At 40.6% G+C, this 23102-nt stretch overlaps 2 protein-coding genes across 2 annotated transcripts; both read left to right on the top strand.

Annotated features, from left to right (window-relative positions):
• Nucleotides 1-9460, top strand: LOC132592909 (vomeronasal type-2 receptor 26-like). Its single transcript, XM_088654604.1, has 5 exons — nt 1-143; nt 866-1211; nt 4432-4644; nt 6916-7042; nt 8556-9460. The coding sequence occupies exons 1-5, from the start codon at nt 1-3 to the stop codon at nt 9458-9460; spliced, it is 1734 nt and encodes a 577-aa protein (XP_088510730.1).
• Nucleotides 9461-20681: 11221 nt separating this feature from the next.
• Nucleotides 20682-23089, top strand: LOC148683872 (vomeronasal type-2 receptor 26-like). Its single transcript, XM_088655041.1, has 2 exons — nt 20682-20861; nt 22183-23089. The coding sequence occupies exons 1-2, from the start codon at nt 20735-20737 to the stop codon at nt 23085-23087; spliced, it is 1032 nt and encodes a 343-aa protein (XP_088511167.1). The 5' UTR covers nt 20682-20734; the 3' UTR covers nt 23088-23089.
• The last annotated feature ends 13 nt before the right edge of the window (nt 23090-23102 follow it).

Raw genomic sequence — 23102 nt, forward strand, 5'->3', positions numbered from 1 at the left:
ATGACGAGAGAATGCAGAAACACCCAAGAACATTTGTATAAGCCTGGAGAAGTAATCATTGGTGGGGTTGTTTCTGTAAAACAACAGTGGGCTTATTTAATTGATTTTAAAGATGCTCCAGACAGAAATCACGATATTGGTTTGTAAGTTTTGTACAGTTTTGCCTACTTCTAATCCTGGTTGAACAATGTTAGATTTGCAAACAATTGCATGGTAGGTGTTTGTCTGGCATGCTAAGAAGTGCTCCTTTTTGTAACTGAAGTGTCCCCCTGGAAAACTTGGATTATTGGTCAGAATCCTGTCACCTGTACGGAATAATGTCCAAAAGATTCCCCATAATGGGGTAGGATTTTGGCGCAGACCCACCAGTTTTTTCTAGGGAAAGCTCTTCAAAACAGCCCACTTTATATTTGCCCCCACCAAAGAGGAAAGGAAAGAATGAAAACCGAGCCAATTCACTGCCTTCTCGCTGCATGATATGCATAGGGTATGCATGACTCACCAGGGAAATATACAAGGCAGGAAGAGAAAGAAGTGCAGGGTCTCACAAGGGAGTACCCTGCATAGCTTTCCCTGCTCCATACTGGCTGCTCCACTGGCAAGAACAATCTAATGTTAATATATTATGTCCCACTGATCCAAAGGCAAGAAGCTAATCAATGGGATAAAGTGCTTAATTCTGGCTGCATTTGCCCTGGGTTTACAATGAATTACTCTATCTATTCACTCTTTGTCTGACACAACTGAACAATTATAGTCTCAGAAATTGAACCAAAATACATTCATTTTAACTTCCCTTTCTCCAGCTAGTAGAAAGTTACCCAGCAGAACTTTTAAAAACCAAACAAACCTGTTCTGCTAATAGCAAATTGAACAATCCCAAACTTCACCTTCATAAATCTCAATGTGAACCTCATTGCAGCATAAACTTCAAATATTATCAACATGTTTTCGCCTTGATTTTTGCCGTTCATGAGATCAATGACAACCCACAGCTCTTGCCCAATATCACCCTGGGGTTCCATATCTTCAACAACTTATATGATTTAAAAAGAACGTACAAATCCATTCTGGATCTACTTTTCAAGCAGAGAAAGAATATGCCCAATTACAAGTGTGACAGGAAAAATGTATTATCTGTTATTGGAGGACTCACTTCAGAATATTCCAAGCAGATGTCTACTATTCTAAGCAACTACAAGATCCCACAGGTATGCACAGTCATGTTTTGTATGAATGATGTCCGCTTGCTTTTCAGTTATGCTCTAACAATCTCCCTTTTAAATAAAAAGAGTATGAAAAAAAAATGAGAAGTTGTTTCTTAAACGTGGAAATTATTAATGGTTAATGACAATGTGTTGGGATTTTGATTGAAAACTAAACTTCTACACCTAAATATTGTGATTTTTGCTTTAGTTACATTCATACTCGAACCATTTAAAACCATAGACTTAGATGACCTCGGTTAATGAGCTACTACAACAAATAAGTTTGGGCTATCTGTGTTGCACAAAGACTAAAGGTAAAAGAAAAATATTTAGCTGCTAACAAGCTCTACATGGCAATGCTCAGCAATGCTATGGTTTGGAGTAATTAATTACTAATGAACAGATCTATACAAATATGAACATGAAGAGACTGTTCTTATCCTGTTATACAGGGCTGTAACACAACACTAGAGAGATCTCCAGACCTTTTTATTATGCACTCACAATGATTTGTGCTCATGATGCAATTGGAGGGATCATACAACATTCCACTTTCAGTACCATTTGTGCCTGTAAATGTTTTGGCGTGGTCATATTGCTTCATTTTCAATCAATGCACATGCTGTAATGTCCTGAAATCCTGTAAATTCCACAGATATTCTGGGTTGTTGTAGCTTTTATCCCACTTTTGCTGTGCTATTACCGGTACACCTACAGATAGCAATAATGTGGTCCTATTGGAAGTATAACAGGACAACTAATAAAGCAGCATAACTCCCCACCCCACCCCACCAGAATACTATATTTGCATCAAGAACCTGCTGCAGAATACATCTTCAATAAAACACGGCTCTGTGGGAGACCTGGGTTTTCCTTTATCTACACATTCTAGAGACTAATTGTAGCAGAGAAAGGTCATTTAACAGAAGTGTTGAAACACTTTTGAGTTGAGGTATTTAAAATATTTCTCGCTGAATAAATACATAGTCAACCAAAAAGAAAAGGGGAAAAACCCTACTTTTACGTGCATATACATGAAAATAATCATATTCGTGGGGACACCGCTTCTATTCCTACAGATATTATTATATAGTTTGTAAATTTAATGTGATTAATAGTATGAGTGTATAGCTTGACTAAGGTATTTCCGTATACAAATTCACAGGCTAGCATTGTGGAATGTAATGTGTTACCACAGTGACCACATGAAAGGTGTTCTTGGGTGAGTTGCTTATTAAGGCAGAGTTCTTTTGCTTTTTGTTTGTTTGTTAGTTCACTTTTGGTTCATTTGAAGCTACAGCAAGTGGCAAAAGTGATTTCCCTTTTTTGTACCGGCTGGCAGCAAGAGAAACCACATATCGTATGGGGATCATTCAGCTTCTTCTGCATTTTAGATGGACATGGATTGGCCTGGTTGTATCTGATGATGATGCCGGGGAAATCTTTGTGCAGAGACTAAGTCCTTTGTTTGCCCAGAAGAAAATATGTGTTGCCCTCTTGAGAACAGTAACTAACTATATTCTTAACAATCACATGCAATTGGATTACATTGTAAGAATCACAGAGTTAATGCAAACACTTGTTTCAACTGATGCCAATGTGATTGTTCTCAAGATGGATACATTTTTGCTTAATTTTTTAGCACAGTTCATGGAAGCAGATGAAATCAATGTGATGAGCAACAGAGGAAAGGTTTGGATAATGCCGCTTCAGTGGGATCTTGTCAGCAAACAGCAAAGTGGAGAAATGATTGGCAGAAACATTTTCTTTGGTGCCTTTTCTTTCTCAGTCCACACAAATTCAATGCCAAAATTCAAGGAATTTCTTCGGAATGTAAAGCTTGATGACACTTTAGAGATGTTTCTCTGTTTGCCATGGGAAACTGCATTTAAACTGTGTGAAAGCTGTACAGGAGAGGAGAATTTGGAGGAACTTCCTATAAAGATTTTTGAAATGGAAATGTCTGGTGAGAGCTACAGTATCTATAATGCTGTCTATGCTGTGGCACATGCTTTGCATGCCATATACTTTTCCAGACAAAGTGTTATGTTGCATAAAGGCAGACTTGAGCATGTAGAAGTCCAGCCATGGAAGGTAAATTGCAATCACTTTAAGGCTGGGGAGTGTGTGTGTGTGTGTGTGGTTTCCCCGCCCCCCTAGAAAGAAGGGTCATTATGCATATTAAAATGTGGGGGAGGGGCACAGACAGGGGAGGGGTCAGTGCATGGGGGAGGGGTGTGAACTGATGCCAAGGCTGAGCAGTTAGCTGTTTGATGCTACGTCACTCCCACACAAACCTACTGGGGAACTGCCACCCAGAAGAAGAAGCCTACCATGGTCATTGCCACCAGGAAAAAATAGTTCCTGGAACTGTGCTCCAGTGTACTCCACTGGGGGGGGGGAGCACTGAGGCTGATGTTGTCTATTTGGAAATTTGAGGTCATGCCTTAGGTACCATTCACAAAATGACTACCATAGTTAACAGGGCATAACACAACATTGCAACATATCAAAACACCAGAAAAATAGACAGGGATGTGAAATTGAATGGACATACCCCCACTGCACTTGCTTAGAAACATATATTCCTTGCCCACCCTTCTTTGTTCAGAACAGAAGGCAGACTAGATGTCAAATTTTGACACCCATGAAATGCGGGCACATCGAAACAGGGATTTTTAATGTAGAGATTGAGCCTGTGCAAACAGGAACTCAGCAGGAAGAAGAAACTAACTGTCATTCACTGTAGATTTTTGAGAATATATTTTATTGAGACCTTTTGCAGCTGTCCCAGTATGTACTGGTGCATACACTGACACTCACACACTCTTACACTCTCCTCCGGAAAATATTGATTTTTGCTAACTATTTTGTGGCACCTTTGTTTCCCTACTGATGAGGAACTGAGGACAATCTGCTGTACAGTTCATTTTAACAGTGGTATATTTGTAGAAAGCATGCTGAGAAAGCATACTGAGAAAATGGAATTCCATATTTATATTTCTTTTAGTTTCTCCCAATCGAGCTCCATGATTAGTTCACCTTCACTGCTATCTTATTATGTGGATATAAAGTGACAGAAATATTATGAATTTGATTCCTCTGTGCTTCACTTCAGGTCCAATTTTTAAATGTTTGCAAATCACCAAATGGAAGATTGAATGTACACTGTAATTACAGATGCCATTTTTATAAAAAGGTGTTGTGCTGTCTCCCAATCTAGCTCCACATTTTCCTGGAAAACCTCCACTTTAACAATGGAGCTGCCCAAGAAGCCTTGTTTGAGAACAAGGAATTGTCCATAGGGTATGATATCATCAACTGGGTCATTTTCCCCAATGAGTCCTACATCAAAGTCTTGGTTGGAAGGGTTTTGCCAAGCCACATGTTCAGCATTATGGAAGATGCCATTGTGTGGAACAAAGGATTAAAGCAGGTAGGAATAAATTGTGTATCTTAAAGGAATGGAGCTGCTGTCTTGGCCATTTCACTCCTGCAGCAGAAACTTCAGTTTAAAATTTCTCTTTGCTACTTTCCGAGCCTTCCAGAGTTTGAATGGGGTAATGAAAATTGATCTCTGTCACGCAAATCCATATTCACTACTTCTCAGCAGTAGACTCCCATTGAAGCAAGCAGCTGGGAGCCTGGCAGCTTTCCAGCTGACAGGACTTTGGCCTCTTGCTTGCTCTGGGAACCAAATGGCAAACTTGATCAGCTCTTAGGTTCAGAGCTGTAGTGCAGAACAGTTGGGAAATACTGCTTCTTGTCAGGGAAATGGTAAATAACCTGTGTAAGGCAATTAATGAAAGAGGCAAAGTGTGGGGCTATATGCACTCTCTAGCGCATCATAACTCCCAGCAGAGTATTTAAAAATCACAAAATGTGCAGCACAGTGAAACATTATGAATATAGGCTGCTACATGCAGTATCTTTAAACATCCCTTATAGTTTGATTTCAGTGTTTCACCATTTCTACCCCTTTCATGAATGTGCATATTTAACTTTTTGGGGAAACAAGGATCAGGTGTGACTTGAAAACTCAGGGTGTCCCTGATTCCTGCTCATACACCTTGTTAATGTGATTCACCTCCAAAACATAAGGTTATGACATGAATCACCCCAGTTTACCTAGTTATTTGTCATATATATCAGAACCCCTTTCTTTTTTCTTTTTTTTAAAAAAACCTATTGCCAAATCTCCCCTGCACACACCCAAAAGGCAGACTTAAGCTGCCCACCCTTTGTTGGAGTAATTGAATGATTGATTTACAATTAGTAAAATAATGGGATACAACTGCTTAAGTGTGTCCTACGACAAATTTAATTGGAAACTTTGTTGGAAATCTTCAGAGATATGCTATTTTAACTGCATTTTTAAGAACCAGATTTTGAATTTCCATCTTCAACTATTTAAGATATCAAGAGTAGATGCAGTATAACATCTTGCGCAGTCAGACAGAGTTCCCCAAAACCCCAGGCAGCCCCCGAGCAGAATAATGACACCAGACAACATTCTATGGGATTAAATTTAGCCACAACTTTATTAAGATTCAGATGTAGGGAGACCTTGGCTCAGGCATTCGGCTTTTATACTTCCCAGCCCCAAGCCGGGGGTCTGGGTAATTTTCGGGTTATCCAGCATATGTGGGGGTTGGGCTAGTTCTGGAGAACATATGTTCAAGAGATAGCCCGCCCCCCTTTTCGCCGCTGCTGGAGGGGGAGGGCAATGACGAACTCTGGGCATATGGTCAATGCTTCCCCCCTAGACCTCGTTTATGGGAACCCTGGTATTGCTGCTGCAATGGGGGCGGGGGGGTCACCTCCCCCCGCCCCCCTTCTGGTAAATTACTAAAGGATTCCGCCCAAGGCCTGCACCCACCAAAGTTGTGACTAATTGCAACGGGAAAGGAGAAACCTGTCAATGCAGGGAAAGTCCTTTCCGGCCCTTCAACAGCGGCCTTGTCGTAGCAGCACCTGCGTGCGTGTTCGCCTGCAGAAGAAAAAAGGGGGTTAACCTGTAATGTAAGCATTAATTTTGCGAGTGGAGGGTGGGAAAGCTCTGGAGTCGTCGGCAGCTACCAAGGTATGTCTCACCTTCTGCTGTGTGCACTGAATGGTTACCTCCTCCTACCTGGCCAATCCCCCCTGGCAACACCCCCCCCCCCAAGTTGGATTGGATGAATGGCTGTGTGGGCGGAGGCCACAGGTATCCAGCCCGGGAAGGTGGTGCCAGCCTCCGAACTGCTAAGGGCTGTCCAGGGGTTCCCAGGGGCTGTGCATGACTGTGCAAAATGTGCGCCCCTTTTTATATGGGGAACAGTCATTATCTGAGCTCTGTTTTAAGCTCCATTTTAAGCACTTTTATCACATCAGAAATTACAGTTCGTTTTGCAGCTTTGAGTGCTAATTCTGATGTGAGAATTATGTTTATCACCATAAGCATCTCGTTTCAAAACTGTTCAGCTTACAAAATTCCAAAACAGCCATAACACCTTAGTAAGTCTAGATAAAAAGCAGGATATAAATAAAACACCAGGTTGAAATTTTATATAATAAAAGCAAGAAAAAAATGCATCACCTCAGTGCCACCACTACAAAGACCCTAACCACATCAGATTTCATGCAAGGACTGAAGTGATGGGCTGGCTCATGTTTGAGAATAAGGTTCATGCACTCTATTTTTTTCCCCTTTTTGAAAAATGAATAGGTGCCACCACGTTCCATATGTGTTGAAAGCTGCCATATTGGACACAGTAAGATAGTTCAAGAAGGAAAACCAGCCTGTTGCTATGACTGCACTCCGTGCTCAGAAAACATGATTTCTAACAAGAAGGGTATGTGACAGTGTACAGTAAATTTTTGAAACATGAGTTTTCTATACTTTATCAGGACCAGAGCACAGCAGGAAAAAGAAAAAAAAAACACTCCTCCTTCTGCAGTGCATTCCTATTTCTATTCAGGTCCCTGAGAAATTACAATTTGCAAGTCAGTGTTTATGCAGACTGGCACTACTGAGGATTTCTCAACATAGCAATCATCATCATCATCATCATCATCACTACATTTCTGTAGTGTATCGGGCTATGCACTGACATACAACATAAAACCCCAATCCAAGGCTCTTGAATCAGAGTTAACCATCTGTTCTACATTTGAATATTTTAGGGAGGAACTTATTTTTAATTAACATATAACAGGGAAGGGGAAGCAGGAAGGAGCTATTGCTGTCTCTCTCCTGCCATCTCCAAACTAGGAGTAGGAGTTTAATTCTCTGACAAGCTTCTGGTACAGTAGCACCCTGCCACATGCAGGATCAGTGCCTCCACTGAACAGTTGCTCAGGAGAGGTGCCAATCCTGCTCCTTTACATGTGGCTTGACAGCAAGGAAGCTGCTTGCGAAGAAGCAGCACACACCAGGCAAGATTCACATCTCAGTTGTTCAGTTGTTCAGCAGAGGTGTCAATCCTGCTTTGTGCATAATGAACTTTTGCAAGCTGCTTATCTATAGGAAATCCACCATCAATGGAGTACATTTCATTGGGCACGTTTGACATCTCAATTGAATAGTTGTTCAGGAAAGGCACTGCTTCTGCTTCACAGAACTACTTTGCAGTTCAGCTGGATCTACACTGACCTGTTTAACTTTATTTCCCTCTGTTAGAATTATATTGTTGTTGTTGTTTAGTCGATTAGTCGTGTCTGACTCTTCGTGACCCCATGGTCCATAGCACGCCAGGCACTCCTGTCTTCCACTGCCTCCCGCAGTTTGGTCAAACTCAAGTTCGTAGCTTCGAGAACACTGTCCAACCATCTCGTCCTCTGTCGTCCCCTTCTATCTAATATAATTCTCAGAAGGGGACGACAGAGAATTATATTAGATATGTCATTTAAAAACGGCACAGGGCATACTTATTAATTAATATGTCTTTTACCTTGGTTTTTGCATCAAATGTATGCAGTTATCCAGGCAAACCATTTTCCTAAATGCTGTTCTTTCCCTGCTGCTTCTCACCGGTTGCTCTGTTCTGGCCCCTGGTGTCACATACTTTGACAAGCTTTCAAACTACTAAGTTGGCAAGAGCTGGAACTGAGCAATGGGAGCTCACCCCGTTGCGGGGATTCAAACCGCCGACCTTTTGATTGGCAAGCCCTAGGCTCAGTGGTTTAACCCACAGCGCCACCGCGCCCCCTTTGTGCTCAGTATATATTTGGAATCGAGACATCTTCATCTAAACATTTGGATTGAATAATTTTTGTCCAGCATTCACTAGGCATTATGACATCTGATCCTTCCTGCTTAAAACAAAGAGTGCTATTCAAATGATATATTCTCTTTATACCTTTCAGATGCAGTTCATTGTACCATGTGCCAAGAAGATCAATACTCAAATGAGAACCATGACCAGTGTATCCCTAAGCATATTTCATTCCTCTCTTATCAAGAGCCCTTGGGCATTGTTTTGGTTAGTGTTGTTCTTTCCTTTGCTGTGATCACTTGTTTTGTGACACAAACCTTCCTAAAGAATTGGACTACCCCCATTGTCAAAGCCAACAACCAGAATCTCACATGCCTTCTTCTCATTTCCATCCTGCTGTGCTATCTTTCTTGTTTTCTCTTCATTGGCAAACCGGGGAAGGTGACCTGCCTTCTTCAACACATGACCTTTGGCATCATATTCTCTGTGGCAGTTTCTTGTGTGTTGGCAAAAACAATCCTTGTGGTCCTGGCCTTCATGGCCACAAAGCCAGGCAACAGGATGAAAACATGGCTGGGCCAAAAAGTGGCTATTTCCATTGTTCTTTCCTGCTCCCTCAAACAAGTGTGTATTTGTACCATATGGGTGTTGACCTCTCCACCATTCCCAGGTGTTGACATGCACTCACAGGCTGGAAAGATCATACTGGAATGCAATGAAGGTTCCATCACCATGTTCTACTCTATGTTGGGCTACATTGGCTTTTTGGCCCTCATCAGCTTCATTGTAGCTTTCTTAGCCAGAAGCTTGCCTGACACCTTCAATGAAGCCAAGTTTATCACCTTCAGCATGTTGGTGTTTTGCAGTGTTTGGATCTCCTTTATTCCTGGTTATCTGAGTACCAAGGGGAAACATATTGTGGTGGTGGAGCTTTTTGCCATCTTGGCCTCCAATACCGGGCTGCTGGCTTGCATTTTCTTCCCCAAATGTTACATCATTATTTTCAGGGCTGATCTCAACACAAAGAACCTGCTAATTGGAAAAAGGATGGGCTAATTTTGCATGTTATCTCTCCATTATTTCATCCAAATATGTAATTCCTGCAATCTGTTCACTTTCGTGATATATTGCTTTTTTATTGCTGGAATGTAATGAAGGCTCTATTATCATGTTCTACTGTGTCTTGGGCTACGTGGATTTCCCAGCCACGATCAGCATCACTGTAGCTTTCTTAGCCAGAATATTGCCTGATACTTTCAATGAAGCCAAATTTATCACCTTCAGCGTGTTGGTGTTTTTGCAGTGTTTGGATCTTGTTTATTCCAAGTTACCTAATCACTAAGGGAAAATATATAATGGCTGAGGAGGTTTTTGCCATCTTGGCCTCCAATACTGGGCTATTGGCTTGCATCTTCCTCTGGGAGGCACTGGAAGACAGGAGTGCCTGGTGTGGTCTGGTCCATGGGGTCACAAAGAGTCGAACATGACTAAACAACAACAATCTGAGATACTGCTACAGATTAAACGCCCTTGAGGATCATACTCTTACGGTTCCGGTTTCCGCCTGCAGGAATGGCGGACCTGTTTTCCATCTCTCTGACCTTCGTAAGGAATTTGGCGGTTGCTAGGGGAGTAAATGGCAACCCCCTACCCTCTCCGGGGGTTACGGAGAGGGGCCGCTGGCCCGCGATGCCCCCAGACCCACTCCGACTGTTTTTGGAGTGGGGGGAGCTTGGGCTGAGCACTTACGACGGCCAGGACTCCCGGACGCTAATCTGCATGGCGGGGATTTCCATGGTTAAAGAAGATAATTAGGCTTAAATTTATGGACATACTTCAGAAGGAGGGGAAGAAGCGCTGTTTACTGCTGAGAATTTTATGCTGCTGAGTGAGAGGAGTCAAAGAATGTACGGCATCTGGAAGAAGGATTGATGGGGACGGAGCGATAAGGGAAGCAAGTTTTTATTTTTTCTTCATATTGTTGCCTCGTACCTTCCCGGACGCGATGTCCTGGCTTGTTTGGAGTGAAAGAGAAGCAAAAGACTGTGTGAGTTGAACTTTATAGCTGTTGTTACTGAGCATATTTCTTAAAGATGTGAAGTTGCCGATGAGAAAAGCCCCCCCCTAGTCAGACGGAAGGAGTTCTGGACGCGTTCGGAGGATTTATGAGCTGTGACGCACTTTAAATTGGAGCAGCGACCTGAAGCTAAGTTCAGCTATAGGGCAAGGAGATCCATTAATTTACCAAGAGTTCATGGTTGGATGTTTGGGTCTCCTGCCTGAAAAAGCTGTAAATTCTATAAAGATAAATAAATCGTAAATCTTCATGGCTATGAGAGAAAATGAAAGTGATTTGAGCCTTTTAAGATGGCGCTGCTACTTCGTCGCAACAGGGAGCTCCACTAAGAAGATTTATGGGGAGGCTGGACTGATTAACTCACACAGGAGAAAGAACATCTGTGAAACTTTGATATTTATCTCAGCAGCTGGAACAATCGGATGAAAGTGGAAAACATCTATGTGACTGTAAGGGGAAGATTTGGAATATTATGAGCTTGGAGGACGATTTGAACTTTAGAAATAAGACGGCAGTGGACAGTTGCGAGGAATTCCCAATTTCTTGAAGCATGGGAACCCAAAAATAAATTATTTAGATGATTTGGCATAACATTCGGTTTGATTGATATATATATGTGTATAATTTGAAATACTGAATGTGATATAATTGGTTTTAATTGGAAAATTAATAAAAATATTTTTTTTTAAAAAAAGAGGATCATACTCTTACTATGCTCTGGTTAGAGCAACTAAGGACAGGGGGCTGGGCACATAAGTGCCAGGGTATGCTTATGGCTTATAATCTTCAAATGGAGAACTTCTTAGCCCTTAAGCCACACAACCTTATAAATTGGATTTTTGATCAGGTTGCCAACCAAGGCAGAGCATCTATAATTGCTGGTCATTACTCTACTTGGTACCTTCTAATTAAAACATATTACCCAAGTCCCCATTACCTTGAGACTCTGACCTTCCCAAAACTACCCAGTGCCTTTGTAGAACTAAGGTTCCAACAGATGCCCTCAGCAAATTTAGAATGGAGATATTGGAGAATTCCCCATATGGATCACAAATGTATATATGGATGCCATCGGGTAGAGGACATTACATACCAGGTAGTCAATTTTGCGCTGGCAGTCAAGAAACTCCATTCCAGCTGTGTGAATGCACTCTAATCTTAATTTTTAATGTTGTATTTTTTTTATATTGTAAACTGCTACAGGTTACATTGTATGATTTTAGATGAAAGTTTTCCTTTTATTCTCTGCCATCTATTGTATAGGCATTTGGCTATATACAATAAAATTGACTGAGCAATACTAAGAAGCTGATAACCCAAACAGGAAATGATTACTGTAGTCAGTTTTTGTTTGCTACCTGTATTGTATTGTATTGTATTGTATTGTATTGTATTACCATTAAGCACTTCTTTACTGGACTTAGTAAACTGCTAACCCCATGAAAGTAATGAATGAATGCAAATTTATTTGTTACATGTATTATTTTTGTATTAGTATACTTTTTGCACTTCTCATAACAGACAACTTAAATTGCCTGAATCTTTGAGTCATGAGGTTACAGATTTTTTTTGTATTGCCTCATTTTATTGCACTTTAGGAATAAAATCTGGAAGTTATGGAGTGGTACCAACAGATTACAGACCTTCTAAATCCCCGTATATTGCAGCAGGCAGGTCACCCTGAGGCTCTTAGACCACAAATGAGAATAAGTTTGAAAGGGAATGCAGGAATATGAAGAAGAGGAGGAGGAAGAACTAGTCAAACTTACTCATAGTGGTAAAATGACAAGATCAGGTGGCTTAAATAGGCTTCTGGACAAGAAACAAGTACTACATATGACATTATTTAAGCGGGGGAAAAGGCTTCACTCATTAGACAAAGGTGGATCATAGCTGCCAAGTTATCCCTTTTTTACAGGGATTTTCCCTCATGCTGAATAGGCTTCCTCACGAGAAAAGGGAAAACTTGGCAGCTATGAGGTGGATGGAGTTGGGTGTGCATACACGATGAAAGAACTTCTGTCACAGTGTCCCATTTCACCAGAAGTGGTTCAGTCATGAGCTGGCCACATGACTGGAAAAACTGTGGACAAATGCTGTCTCCCTAGGTCTGAAAGTGAGATGAGCGCCACACCCCATAGTTAAATTTGACTTGACTCAACCATCTAGGGGTCTTTATCCTTTACCTTGGAAGAGCTTGGAAATTTGTCCACTTCTTTTACCAAAGCCAGCTAACTTTATAACTTCACTGAAGCAGGTAGAAACCTGGTTGACTCTGGGAAATAATTTCTTCGGTTCTCACAAACAGCATAGGTGACATCAGGGAGAAATTAATCTACTCTGTAATTATGTGAAGCACTATTATTAGCTTTCTTTCATCTGTGACAAAAATTAAAACAGAAATGTTGACCTCACATGAGTGCTGGATGCAATGTGCCACTTACAGACGAGAACGCAGAGATAAATGCAGGAAGGACAAACTGACCATCTACTATCCCTGCTGTGTGTGTGGCAAAGCATGCTATGGTTCAATTGCATCATGGGAAGGCTTGTCTTTAAACCAAGATGCTTGTTATTGCTGCTATTGCTACAGCTGCAGCTTCCGACTTTTGGCTGTAGTGAAATGACAGGAGCATGCAATAACACCCAAGACCATTTGTATAAGCCTGGAGAAGTAGTAATTGGTGGGGTTCTTTCTCTAATTCAACCTGGGGTATATTTGCTCAATTTTAAAGTTGCTCCAGATGGAAGTCATGATGCTCCTTTGTAAGTTTTGTACAGTCTTTTTAAAAAATAACTCATATTCATATTTGCCAACATTACATTGGGCAATAGTCACATTGCAGGTGTGTTTGTGGAAGGTCCAGAACTGCTAATTTTTCAAAAGGTTTAACTGAAGTTAATGAGGAAAATGTATCATTCAAATTTCTGCTTTTAGTAAACACCCAGAAACTACATTTGGGGTCTTGGTATATTTGCCTTAAAGGAGTGGCAAGCATTCAAATCCCTGAATTCCTAAAATCCAAACTGGATAAGTTTTTCTGACTTTGAATAAGTGATAGGAGCCAACTCCTAGGGGCTGTGGGGGCTTCAATATACAATATTTGAGGGAGCTCCTCTCCCCAAGTTGATGGTCATTCCCATTCAAATAGTGTGCACTTCATCATGTGAACAATTATGCAGGGTGGGACCTCCCACAATATTTTATTTAAGTTGGCACCTCTGAATAAGTGACTCTGGAAAGAACTGGAGTTGGGACCAAAAGTCCACACTCTGCATGAAATCTTTTTATCAGAATAGCTTTTTGTTAAACTTCACTTTTGTCCTTTCCATTCCCAGATTTCCCAGTGAGAAATCTTCAAAGCAGTTCCTTAATATCTTTGAAGAAATCTAGGCTGCAAAGCACAGGTTTGGGGTCAAAATGCAACCCCCAAGTGGGGGAAACTGTTACTCTAAAGAGCCTGCATAATAGGAAGGATTTTGACCCCACCCTATTCTTCTATTCTTCACCCTTTAAAACAGCCTGCTGCACAAAGCTGAGTCAATTCACTGTATTTCTCCTACATGACAAGCAGGGCCAGGAGAGCATGGAAGGGAAGTAGAGAAAGGAATTAAGATTCCCCATCACTATTACCAAAGAAAGGCAACTCCATCCAATGTGTGATCGGGCTCATCTCTGATAAGGAGGGTGAAACGGACTATAGAGATGAGGTGGAGCGGCTGACAGAGTGGTGCAGAGTTAATAACTTGCTCATAAATACAAAGAAAACAAAGGAGCTTGTGGTGGACTTTAGGAGACAGAAGAACGAGGTCCAGCCACTTTTGATTGACGGAATTTGTGTGGAGAGGGTAACAACGTTTAGATTTCTAGGCATTGAGTTACAGGAGGATCTGTCCTGGAGTGTTAATACAAGGGGGCTTGTGAAGAAGGCGCAGCAGAAACTGTATTTTTTGAGAATTTTAAGGAAAAACCATCTTTTTTCCTTAAAATTGTTAGGCTGCTGCTTGCCTTCTATCACTGTGCCATACAGAGCGGTTTATGTGTGTGGTACGGAAGCTGTACTTCTCAGGACAGAGCAGGGCTGTGTAGAATTATTAAAACAGCAGAGAGCATTATTGGCTGCTCACTCTTCACCTTAGAACAAATCTATACCACCAGGTGCCATAGAAAAGCACTAGACATATCAAGAGATCCAACGCACCCTGGTCACCATTTCTTTGAGCTCCTGCCATCGGGACGGAGATATAGAACTATGCAGGCAAGAATGAGCCGTCTCAGGAACAGTTTATTCTCTAGAGCGATTTTGGCCTTAAATGGAAAGCCTGGACTTTGAAGTCATCTTATTTTACTTGTTATTTGTATTATATTTACTGTTTTTAATTAGGTTTTGTAATTTTGGATTATGCGGAATGCTTTATCTGAGTGGATTATTTGTATTATATTTACTGTTTTTAATTAGGTTTTGTAATTTTGGATTATGCGGAATGCTTTATCTGAGTGGATGTAGCAACCGAGTAATTTCGTTGTTCCCGCAAGGGGACAATGACAATAAAGATATCTTATCTTATCTTAAATATTAAGTCCAACTGATCCAAAGGCCCGTAATTTGCAATGAAATATTCTCCCAATTCCCCATTGGTCTAACTCTACCCTCACATTCTGAATCATGATACATTCCTCTGCTCCACATTTATTTTCTGATCGTAACCTGCCTTTCTCATACTAGCAGAGAGTTGTCCACCATTTTTTAAGTTAATCAATAAGGCAAATTATTTAAATGTGGCATCATCTGTCCCAGATGTGGCATCAAATATTATCCTTTTCCCTCACCCCGCTTCAGTTCAGCAACTCTGTTCATACATGTTTATTCAAAATAGATTCCCCTGATTCAATTTATTTCTGATCTTAACCTGCATTTCTCAATCTTGTTTGGAAGTGTCTGGCATCTCTTTTAAAGAGATACCTCTGCTGCTAATAGCAATTTATATCCTCTCTAATTCATGTCTCTAAGTTTCACTGTCAACCTCACTACAGAATGAAGTCCAAATACTATCAACATGCCTTTGCCTTGATTTTTGCCATTCATGAGATCAATGACAACCCACGGCTTCTGCCCAATATCACACTGGGGTTCGATATCTATGACAACCTGTTTAACTTCAGAAGAACATACAAGGTCATCCTGGATCTACTCTTCAAGCAGAGAAATAATATGCCCAATTACAAGTGTGATAGGAAAAAAATACATTGTCTGTTATTGGGGGATTCAGTTCAGAACACTCTATGCAGATGGCCTTCATCTTAAGTAACGACAAGTTTCCACAGGTTTGTGCATATCAATATATGTATAAATGGTGTCCTTTACATGCAGGCTACATGATGGTTGTTTATTTACTGAATTTACTGTCAGGGCAACCCAAAATGCCTTACAAACAGGCAAACAGGAAGAACCCCCACCCACCCACCCACCACACACGTAGAATCTGTACATTAAAGCCAAGAGTGAAAAAGAAATATATTATAAACATCCCTCTCACTTCTAAAAGGCTAAAAATAGTTAAAGGCCAAAGGCCTGGTAGAAGATTAATGTTTTTGCTTGGCGACTGAAGATGTCTAATGAAGGTGCCAGGCAAACCTCTCTAGGGAGAGCATTCCACAAATGGGAAGCCACTGCAGAACATTCCTGTTCTTGTGTTGCCACCCTCTGGACCTCTCATGGAGGGGGACACACAAATAAGGGCCTCATGCACTCATACTGGAAGTATCATAGAACAACTACCGTAATAAAGCAGAATAAATCCATCACTAAAGTAATAAAAAGTTGGTCTTTAGGTTTACCTTTATCTACACATACAAGGTGCTGGCTATAACAGAGAGTCGTGATCTGTATCTTTATTCAACACAAGTAGTGACTACAGGTGAAACTCGGAAAATTAGAATAGCGTCAAAAAGTGCATTTATTTCAGTAATGCAACTTTTTATTTTTTATTTTTCTTTGAATTTTTACAAATGCTTTCTTTTGGAAATTCCACAGTAATAAAACAAATAGTTACAATAATACAAAAATAAACAAAAATAAACATCACTATTACATTTCATTAATTACATTCCATTTATAATTGACTCACCTAACGACAAATAATTACAATTACAACAAATAAAAGCTTGACATATCTTGCTTTGCATGTCATACATCTATCTCATATATTGGTTTCACCTTTTAAGTTGCATTACTGAAATAAATGCACTTTTCAACGATATTCTAATTTTCCAAGTATCACCTGTATATTTGAGTTGAATTATCCAAAACATTTTCCTCTGATTTTTTTTTTTTTAGTTTTTCTTTAAATAAAAAAGAAAATATTCTATCATTATGTGCACATTCATGAAAATTAGTGCATTAGTGGGACACCTATTCTCTTCTTACATATATTATTGTGTTGTTCACAGACCATGCACTCATTGAAAACTACATGTGAATAAGGGTATGAGTTTATAGCTTAACACACAAAAACACAGACTTTACCCTTGATAAATGTAATGTGTGACCACAATGATCACATGGATGGTGCCCATTGGGTGCAGTTGCTTTTAATAAAGACAGATTTATTTTCTTTTAGTTTAAATATATACCGTACTTTGTCTGTTCATTAGCTCACTTTTGGTTCATTTGAAGCTACAGTAAGAGGGAAAAGTGATTTCCCCTTTTTGTACCGGATGGCAGCAAGAGAAACCACATATCATATGGGGATCATCCAGCTTCTTCTGCATTTTAGATGGACATGGATTGGCCTTATTGTATCTGATGATGATGCTGGGGAAAGTTTTGTGAAGAAACTAACACCCTTATTTGCCCAGAATAGTATATGCATTGCCTTCTTGAAAAGGGAAACAATAACTGACTTTATTCTTAACAATTACGTGCAATTGAATTACATTGTAAGAATCAAGGACCTAATGCAAACACTTGTTTCAGCTGATGCCAATGTGATTGTTCTCAAAATGGATGCATTTTTGCTTAATACTTTAGCACAGTTGATGGAAGCAAATGAAATCTATGTGATGAGCAAAATAGGAAAGGTTTGGATCATGCCCCTTGGGTGGTATTTTAGCACATTTACCAATGGAGAACTGATTGGCAGAAACATTTTCTTTGGTGCCTTTTCTTTCTCAGTCCACACAGATACAGTGCCAGGATTCAGGGAATTCCTTCATAATGTAAAGCTTGATAAGACATTAATGATGTTTCTCTGTTTGTTCTGGCAATCAGCACTGCTACTGTGTGAAAGGTGTAGCAGGGGGAATTTAGAGGATCTTCCTGCCAAGATTTTTGAGATGGATATGTCTGGTGAGAGCTATGGTATCTACAATGCTGTCTATGCTGTGGCACATGCTTTGCATGCCATATACTTTTCCAGACCAAGAACTATGTTGCATAAAAGCAAACTGGAGTGTGTGGATGTCCAGCCATGGCAGGTAAAGAATCACTTTAATGTTTGGAATTTGGAAAAGCATCAGTCACCCGATGGCTACCAAACTTAGCATGGCTTAACACAGGATGACTACTGCATCAGATTGCCAGAAGAAGAGACAGGACCACAGTTTTATGATTCCTGCTCCGTGTCTGCAGTCATGGGATTGTTGTCTATCACATGACATGTATGTTTTCATTCCACAGTGTGGGAAGTGGCAAAGACAGTGTGTTTTGTGTTACTGTGTTCCGTGAAGTGGGACTATTGTCTTTTGTTCTTTCTCTTTGCTGTCTGATGAGAAAGAGGTTGGAGCTAAGTCAGAATGCTCCAAGTGTATTATATATAAATAAAGTAGATTAGTCAAAATGCTGGACTACTGGTTCTGTTACGCGAACTGCTAATACTCGGCAGGATGAAGATATGCGCTAATGCTTTTTAGCATTAGTCGCTGAGATGTTTGGGCTGAAGAAAGCTTTTGAAGCTCGCGAACGATTGGCCAGGAGAGAGAGAGAACATGCCAGTCGGACAGGTGTCTTTGCCAAGATCCTACACATGAGTAGGATGCTCCTAGCACACAGTACTCTATGGGAATATTCCACACACCTCCACCCCCAAAATCACAATCTAACAAAGAGCTCTGGAGAATAATGAAGTTTGCTCACTATCTGGTGACATTTTGGTTGTCCTAAGTATCGGTAAACCTATGAGGAATTGGTGAGAGTCTGCTGTGCAGTTCATGTCAACAGTGGTAGAGCTGTAGATTGCTGAGAGAGCATACTGAGAAAATGGATTCCATTTTAAATATTTGTTGCAGTTTCTCCCAGTCAAGCTCCAAAATTAATTCACTCTTCTACTACCTTACTGTGTGGAGATCAAGGGACAGAAAGCCTCTGAATTTGATTCCTCTGTGCTTTATTTCAGGTCCAATTTTAAAATGCTTCTACATGATCAAATGTCAGATTGAGCACACATAAACTATGGGTGCCACTTTATAATCTTTATTCTATTTAATCCCAATCTAGCTCCATCCTTACCTGTAAAACATCCATTTTAACAATGGAGCTGCCCAAGAAGTCTTGTTTGAGAACAAGGAAATGTCAATTGGATATGATATCATCAACTGGGTCACTTTCCCCAACCATTCCTACCAAAAAGTCTTGGTTGGAAGTGTTTCGTCAAGTCAGAACTTCAGCATTATCCAAGATGCCATTGTGTGGAATCAAAAATTAAGGATGGTAGAAATAAATTGTTTATCTTAATGGAATGGAGATGCTTCCTGGGTCATATTCAGCTTCTCCTGAGTACTCTCTGAGACCCACAGTGTTAGACTAGTGTAATAAAACTAGGCTTCTCTTGCATAAATTCAGGTTTACTGTCCCTCCACAGCAGGTTGGGTTGCACTCTCACTGCAGCAAGCAGCTGGGAGTCAGGTTGCTTTCTCTCAAGGTTTGGTGCTTTGCATGCTGTGGGAGTCAGTCTGGTCCCTTGAGAAGCTTCCAGGGGCAGAGCAAGACCCAGATGGAAAAGTGTGCTCCCTTAGTCTGTTTCTAGGCTAGAAAAGGAGACCTGGGCTGTGGCTGCTTTAGTTTTTCAACTGCTAATTGAAGCTACTCATCCTCCCTCATTTAAGCTCACTTTGATCTGGACAGATGTTGGTCACTGGTTTGGACTAGGTTTCTGTGGGGTTTTTTTGCCATTCACATTGCAAGGCTGCAATTTGTCAGCCTGTCTCACCTATGTCACAAATCAGTGATGAGCAAAGCAGTTGGCACTTAACTTTTCTTGTTGAAGTTGTTGAATGCTTGGCTTGGAATTAGTAAAGCAATGGGTTACAACTGCTTGAGTGTTTTCCATGACATCTTTAGTTTAGAATTTTAATTTGGTAGTCTGCAGTTAAAATAATTTTAACTACATTTTTTAAAAAAATGGATTCGAAATTTGATATGCTGCTGAAAATATCAAATGTTGATGCAGGTTGAAATTTTACTTGAACCCCACCTTTAACTGCTCCATCGCATCACAAATCAGAGTTCTTCCTCTAAGGTTAAGACTGATATACAGTGGTACCTTGGGTTACAAACGCTTCAAGTTACAAATGCTTCAGGTTACAAACGCTTCAGGTTACAAACTCTGCTAACCCAGAAATAGTACCCCAGGTTGAGAACTTTGCTTCAGGATGAGAACAGAAATCGTGCTCTGGCGGCACGGCGGCAGCAGGAGGCCCCATTAGCTAAAGTGGTGCTTCAGGTTAAGAATAGTTTCAGGTTAAGAACGGACCTCCGGAAGGAATTAAGTTCTTAACCAGACATACCACTGTATTTAACATAAGGCCCCCAATGTTTATCACATTAATTATTTCACACATTAATCATTATCATCGACTGCCTTTTTGATTCAAAGCCAGGCAGCTTACAAATGTGAATAAAACAGATATGAATTCCTAGATATGCCTACAGGAAAATATATATATATAACATCAGGTTAAAACTTTAAATGTTAAAAGCAGCTTGAAATTGCCACCCTTTTCAGGAAATAATATTGGAAAAGTATCAGATACAGGATTTGGGTGGATTCCTTTGGGGGGGGGGGCAGCAAGGATATTCCATTACATTAGCATCACTGCTGAAAATGCCCCGTCATGCTCACCATTCTATGTTTTCATACAAGGACAGGGCATAAGGTGGGGCCTCTGAAGATGACTGTAAGTGGTGGGCTGTTTCATGTGGAAGGGCAGGGTTCCTGAGGTAAGTATGGTCATGTATTATTTTTTCCCTGAATAGATGCCACCTTCTTCCATATGTGTTGAAAGCTGTCATATTGGGCACAGCAAGGTAATTCAAGAAGGAAAACCAGCCTGTTGCTATGACTGCTCTCCATGCTCAGAATACATGATTTCCAACGAGAAGGGTATGTGGCAGTGCACAAACACTTCGAGTTACAAACTCCGCTAACCCGGAAGTAGTACCTTGGGTTGAGAACTTTGCCCCAGAATGAGAATGAAAATTGCGTGGCGGCAGAGGGAAGCTAAAGTGGTACCTCAGGTTAAGAACAGTTTCGGGTTAAGAATGGCCCTCCGGAACGAATTAAGTTCGTAACCCGAGGTACCACTGTAGCTGGAAATTTTCAAATGAGTTCCATGTTTTATGTCTTGTCAAGGCCCAAAGTGCAGTAGGAAAAGGTTAAAAACTTCTCTTTCTGTGGTGTATTCTTAATCCTTAATCAGGTCCTCAAGAAACTGCAGTATGTAGGTTTTTTGGGGTTGTTGTTGTTTTTTTTTGCAAGTCAGCCGTTATATAGTTTATGTAGTCATGCAGAGAAGTGCAGATTTCCCAACATAGTGAAAAGATTCTTAATATAGATCTATAGTATGCAAGGCTGTCCAGTGGCAGCAAAACTAAGGTTCCAATTCAAAGCAATCCACCCTGGACCAATCTGGGGACCACCAAACCCATCCTTCATCCAGTTACTCAGAGGTTCAGGGAGGGTTATGTTTAATTAACATGCAGCTGGGAGGAATTTTTATTTTATTAATAAATTTATTTTTTGCTGAACATTCCTTTGGGTCACCCTGAGGTACTTTGCTGAATATAGTCATCCTGCTAACAACAACAACAACAACAACAACAACAACAACAACAACAACAACAACAACAACAACAACAGCAACAACATACCTGAGCAAAATTCAGTATACCTGAAGGAGTGTCTCCTACCCCATCATTCTGCCTGGACACTGAGGTCCATCGCCGAGGGCCTTCTGGCGGTTCCCTCACAGCGAGAAGCAAAGCTACAGGGAACCAGGCAGAGGGCCTTCTCGGTGGTGGCGCCCACCCTGTGGAATGCCTTCCCATCAGATGTCAAAGAGATAAATAACTACCTGACATTTAGAAGACACCTGAAGGCAGCCCTGTTCAGGGATATTTTTAATGTGTGACATTTTAATGTATTTTAATTTTTTGTTGGAAGCCGCCCAGAGTGGCTGGGGAAACCCAGCCAGATGGGCGGAGTAGAAATAATAAATTATTATTATTATTATTATTATTATTATTTAATTATAATTTAATTAAAATTCATTTTATTTTCAATATACATTATATCAAAAATAACTCCATCTAAATAAGTGGAATGAGACATTTTCATTTGAATTAAATATGTATTACAATATTTCAATACTTCTGCATAAACAAGGAGTGCATTTTATATGATATATCCTATTCATTCTTTTCAGATGCAACTCGTTGTGTCAAGTGCCCAGAAGATCACTATCCAAATGAGAACCATGACCACTGTATCCCTAAGGTTATATCTTTCTTATCCTATCAAGAGCCCTTGGGCATTGTTTTGGTTAGTGTTGCTCTTTCCTTTGCTGTGATCACTTGTTTTGTGATACAAACCTTCCTAAAGAATTGGAACACCCCCATTGTCAAAGCCAACAACCAGAACCTCAGCTGTGTTCTTCTCATTTCCATCCTGTTGTGCTATCTTTCTTGTTTGCTCTTCATTGGAAAACCTGGGAAGGTATCCTGCCTTCTCCGACAAATGACTTTTGGCATCATTTTCTCTGTGGCAGTTTCTTGTGTGTTGGCAAAAACAATCCTTGTGGTCCTGGCCTTCTTGGCCACAAAGCCAGGCAACAGGATCAGGACATGGCTGGGACAAAAAGTGGCTATTTCTATTGTATTTTCCTGCTCCCTCAAACAAGTGTGTATTTGTATTGCATGGTTGTTGACCTCACCACCATTCCCAGATGTTGACATCTACTCACAGACTGGGAAGATCATACTGGAATGCAATGAAGGTTCCATCACCATGTTCTACTATGTCTTGGGCTACATTGGCTTTCTGGCCCTCATCAGCTTCATTGTAGCTTTCTTAGCCAGAAGCTTGCCTGATACCTTCAATGAAGCCAAGTTTATCACCTTCAGCATGTTGGTGTTTTGCAGTGTTTGGATCTCCTTTATTCCAGGTTATCTGAGCACCAAGGGGAAACACATTGTGGCGGTGGAGCTTTTTGCCATCTTGGCCTCCAATACCGGGCTGTTGGCTTGTATCTTCTTCCCCAAGTGTTACATCATTGTTTTCAGGGCTGATCTCAACACAAAGAACCTGCTAACTGGGAAAAGGATGGGCTGATTTTGCATGTTAATA

This window comes from Zootoca vivipara, chromosome 12 (assembly GCF_965207765.1).
Source record: "Zootoca vivipara chromosome 12, rZooViv2.hap1.1, whole genome shotgun sequence".
Taxonomy (NCBI): domain Eukaryota; kingdom Metazoa; phylum Chordata; class Lepidosauria; order Squamata; family Lacertidae; genus Zootoca; species Zootoca vivipara.